The sequence below is a fragment of the Myotis brandtii genome, unplaced genomic scaffold, assembly GCF_000412655.1.
Source record: "Myotis brandtii unplaced genomic scaffold, ASM41265v1 scaffold4, whole genome shotgun sequence".
NCBI lineage: Eukaryota > Metazoa > Chordata > Mammalia > Chiroptera > Vespertilionidae > Myotis > Myotis brandtii.
Genome location: NW_005365371.1, coordinates 5781550 through 5784660, shown reverse-complemented (window position 1 = coordinate 5784660; position 3111 = coordinate 5781550). Strand labels below are relative to the sequence as shown.

Here is a 3111-nt window from a genome sequence, read left to right as displayed (position 1 = left end):
CCATCTGACCGCAGTTGGGGCACGGAACTGATTCTGGGACCAGCCCCGCGGAGTGGCAGCCTGCCTCCAGCACCCCGTGGGGGTGGGGAGCACTGGCCCCTGGCCTGACTCGCTGCTGAGTTTCCGAGGTTTCTGGCCCCAGCCTTGGGAACTGTGTGTGAGAGGGGGCCCTTTCCACCTTCGCCGAGGAGTTCCTGCTTTATTCTCGCACCATCTCGGCTGCTTTTGCTTGGGGTCCCTCTATTTGCAGGCGCGCATCTCTCTCTCTCTTTCTCTTTCTCTCTCTCTCTCTCTCTCCTCTCTCAGATCAAATTTGTGGAAAACATTGGCTAAGGTCCTGCTTTCAAATGACTAACTGTCTTTTTGGGAAAATAGAACTTACAGAAAACAACTAAGCAACATTATAAAGTATATGACAAGGTACAAAGTCTATTCTAAGTCTGTTGTCATGGGAGGGTCCAGGCTTTAGGAACTAGCTTATGGCCAACCAACATGTCTTAGAATTATCATAGCTTTGGGTTTCACATCATCCCTCCAAACCCTAAGATGAGTCTATCCTGGGAAAAATGAGACACTGATTTAAAACCAGTGGTTCCCCGCGGGGGCGCCCTCCGGAGATGCTGCCGTGGAAGAAACACAAGTTCGAGCTGCTAGCCGAGGCGCCGCCAAGGCAGGCGTCCAAGCCCAAGGGCTACGCGGTGAGCCTGCACTACTCGGCTCTCAGCTCGTTGGCGCGGGCGTGCCCCGAAGGCGCGCTCAGCCGGGTGGGCAGCATGTTCCGCTCCAAGCGCAAGAAGCTGCACATCACCAGCGAGGACCCCACTTACACCGTGCTCTACCTGGGCAATGCCACCACCATCCAGGCGCGCGGCGACGGCTGCACCGACCTCGCGGTGGGCAAGATCTGGAGCAAGAGCGAGGCGGGCCGTCAGGGCACCAAGATGAAGCTGACTGTGAGTGCGCAGGGTATCCGCATGGTGCACGCCGAAGAGCGCGCGTTGCGCCGCCCGGGCCACCTCTACCTGCTGCACCGCGTTACCTACTGCGTGGCGGACGCGCGGCTGCCCAAGGTCTTCGCCTGGGTTTACCGGCACGAGCTCAAGCACAAGGCGGTAATGCTGCGCTGTCACGCGGTGCTGGTGTCCAAGCCCGAGAAGGCGCAGGCCATGGCCCTGCTGCTCTACCAAACGTCGGCCAACGCACTGGCGGAATTTAAACGGCTCAAGCGGCGGGACGACGCGCGTCACCAGCAGCAGGAGCTGGTGGGCGCGCACACCATCCCGCTGGTGCCGCTGCGCAAGCTGCTCCTGCACGGACCTTGCTGCTACAAGCCGCCAGTGGAGCGCAGCCGCAGCGCGCCCAAACTCGGCTCCATCACTGAGGACCTGGTCGGTGAACAGCAGGAGGAGGAGCTGCAGGAAGAAGAGGAAGAGGAGCACACTGAGAGCTGCCTGGAGGAGGAGGAGGAGGAGGAGGAAGAGGATCGTACCAGGGAGAAGGATCCGGCAGAGGAAGAGGCCGAGGCGCAGCGGGCGCTGGTGGTGGCCATGCACTTCGAATGTGGGGACTTGCTGGACACGTTGGAGAGTGGCCGGGAGGAGGCGCTGGGGGGCAGTGGGGTCTCGTTGGGACCCGGGGCGGGGCCGCCGCCTTTGCTGCTGGGTAGCTCCTCCGACGTGAAGGCCGAGCTGTCGCAGCTTATTAACGACCTGGGCGAGCTCAGCTTCGGCAACGACGTGCGAAGCCTGCAGGCCGACTTGCGGGTGACGCGCCTGCTGTCTGGTGAGAGCACTGGCAGCGAGAGCTCCATAGAAGGCGGCGGCCCAGATGCCACCTCTGCCACCGCCGGGGACCCGTCTGGCCCTACGGACCGCGCCAGCCCAGACGAGCCGCGCTCGGGCTGAGCTCCTCGCAATCTTCTGCGCGCGCCCTGCCGCCCCACCTTGACTCCCTAACAGCCTCCTCGACGGCTCCCTGACCTAGCCCTGACCCCGCTTGCGCCCAGGAAAGGGAAAATGGGACACTTAAGGCCCAGAGTTCCTGCTTCTCTCCCTGAACACATTTGGCTCTGTGTTAAGTGGAGCTCAGGTTGCCTACGGAGATGTGGCTGGATGTGTGGGGATGGGGTGGGGAAACCCTACCAGGAAGGAGAGAGGCAGCCCCTTGGGGTCAGGGGTGAGGGAAATGCCCGCTGAAGTTAGCAAAAGTCCTGCAGGCGTCAGGTGCCCGCCGGCCAGCTTCCTGTTTGTGGGGCAGTTGGGGCCCCTGGAGGAGGGGTTAACTTCCTCCCCACCCCTCACCCGGGAGCAGCCTAGCATTGTCATTGGCATATCATTGAAAAGAAAAAGGAATTTACTCTCACAATGTTTGAGGCTGTTTTTGTGCAGTCTTTTGGTGCGAGAGCTTGGGTTGTTTACCTCAGACTAAGACCCTTGAAATTCTGCCAAATTCCTCAAATATTTGTTTGGGGAGGGGGAGGGGGGAAGAGAGGAAAAGGAAAGAAAGTTGCATTTTGTTTACAGTTAAAGACATCTAATATCTAAAAAAGGAGTTTTCCTTTAGAAACACACACACCTTCATCCTGCTCAAAAGTTCTCACTCCATGATACTGTGTAAAATATTTTTGCACTGTTGTGAAGTATTTTTGACATCTTTTTTTGTACATAACTGTTCTCAGAGCTGGATGTTTATATCTTTTGCTGTGCAAAAGGGACATGTAAAATGTTGTTCAGTTGTATATACAGAAATGTGTATAAAACATTTTGTTATTTTTGAAGAGTAGCACTGCTCTGGTTCTGTTTGCCCGCCAGTGGGAAGAGAATAAAGAGGAAAATTGAACAGAACAGGTGAGCGTCTGGAACTGCTGCTGAGAATGCTTGGGGGGAGGGGGGAGGAGAGGGTGTGTCCATCAACAGGATGGTGTGGTCAGATAGTGTTTGGCCTCTGCCTTGCTTGAAGGTGAATAGGGGAGGGAAACCCGCTTTATAGGAAGCCTGGGGCCTCTCTGGCCCTTTGCCACTCTGGGTACTGCGGCTGGGGACAGCCTTCTCAAGTATATTCCATCTTCTTCATTAATTAACTTCTGTGAGTGTGGGTTTTCTCTGGTCTCTG

The 3111-nt window shown here is 56.9% G+C and overlaps 1 protein-coding gene across 1 annotated transcript; it reads left to right on the top strand.

Annotated features, from left to right (window-relative positions):
* Positions 1 to 591: 591 nt before the first annotated feature.
* Positions 592 to 2843, top strand: FAM43A (family with sequence similarity 43, member A). The gene has a single exon (XM_005873192.2). It carries the CDS (start codon positions 618 to 620, stop codon positions 1902 to 1904), a length of 1287 nt encoding a protein of 428 aa, XP_005873254.1. The 5' UTR covers positions 592 to 617; the 3' UTR covers positions 1905 to 2843.
* The last annotated feature ends 268 nt before the right edge of the window (positions 2844 to 3111 follow it).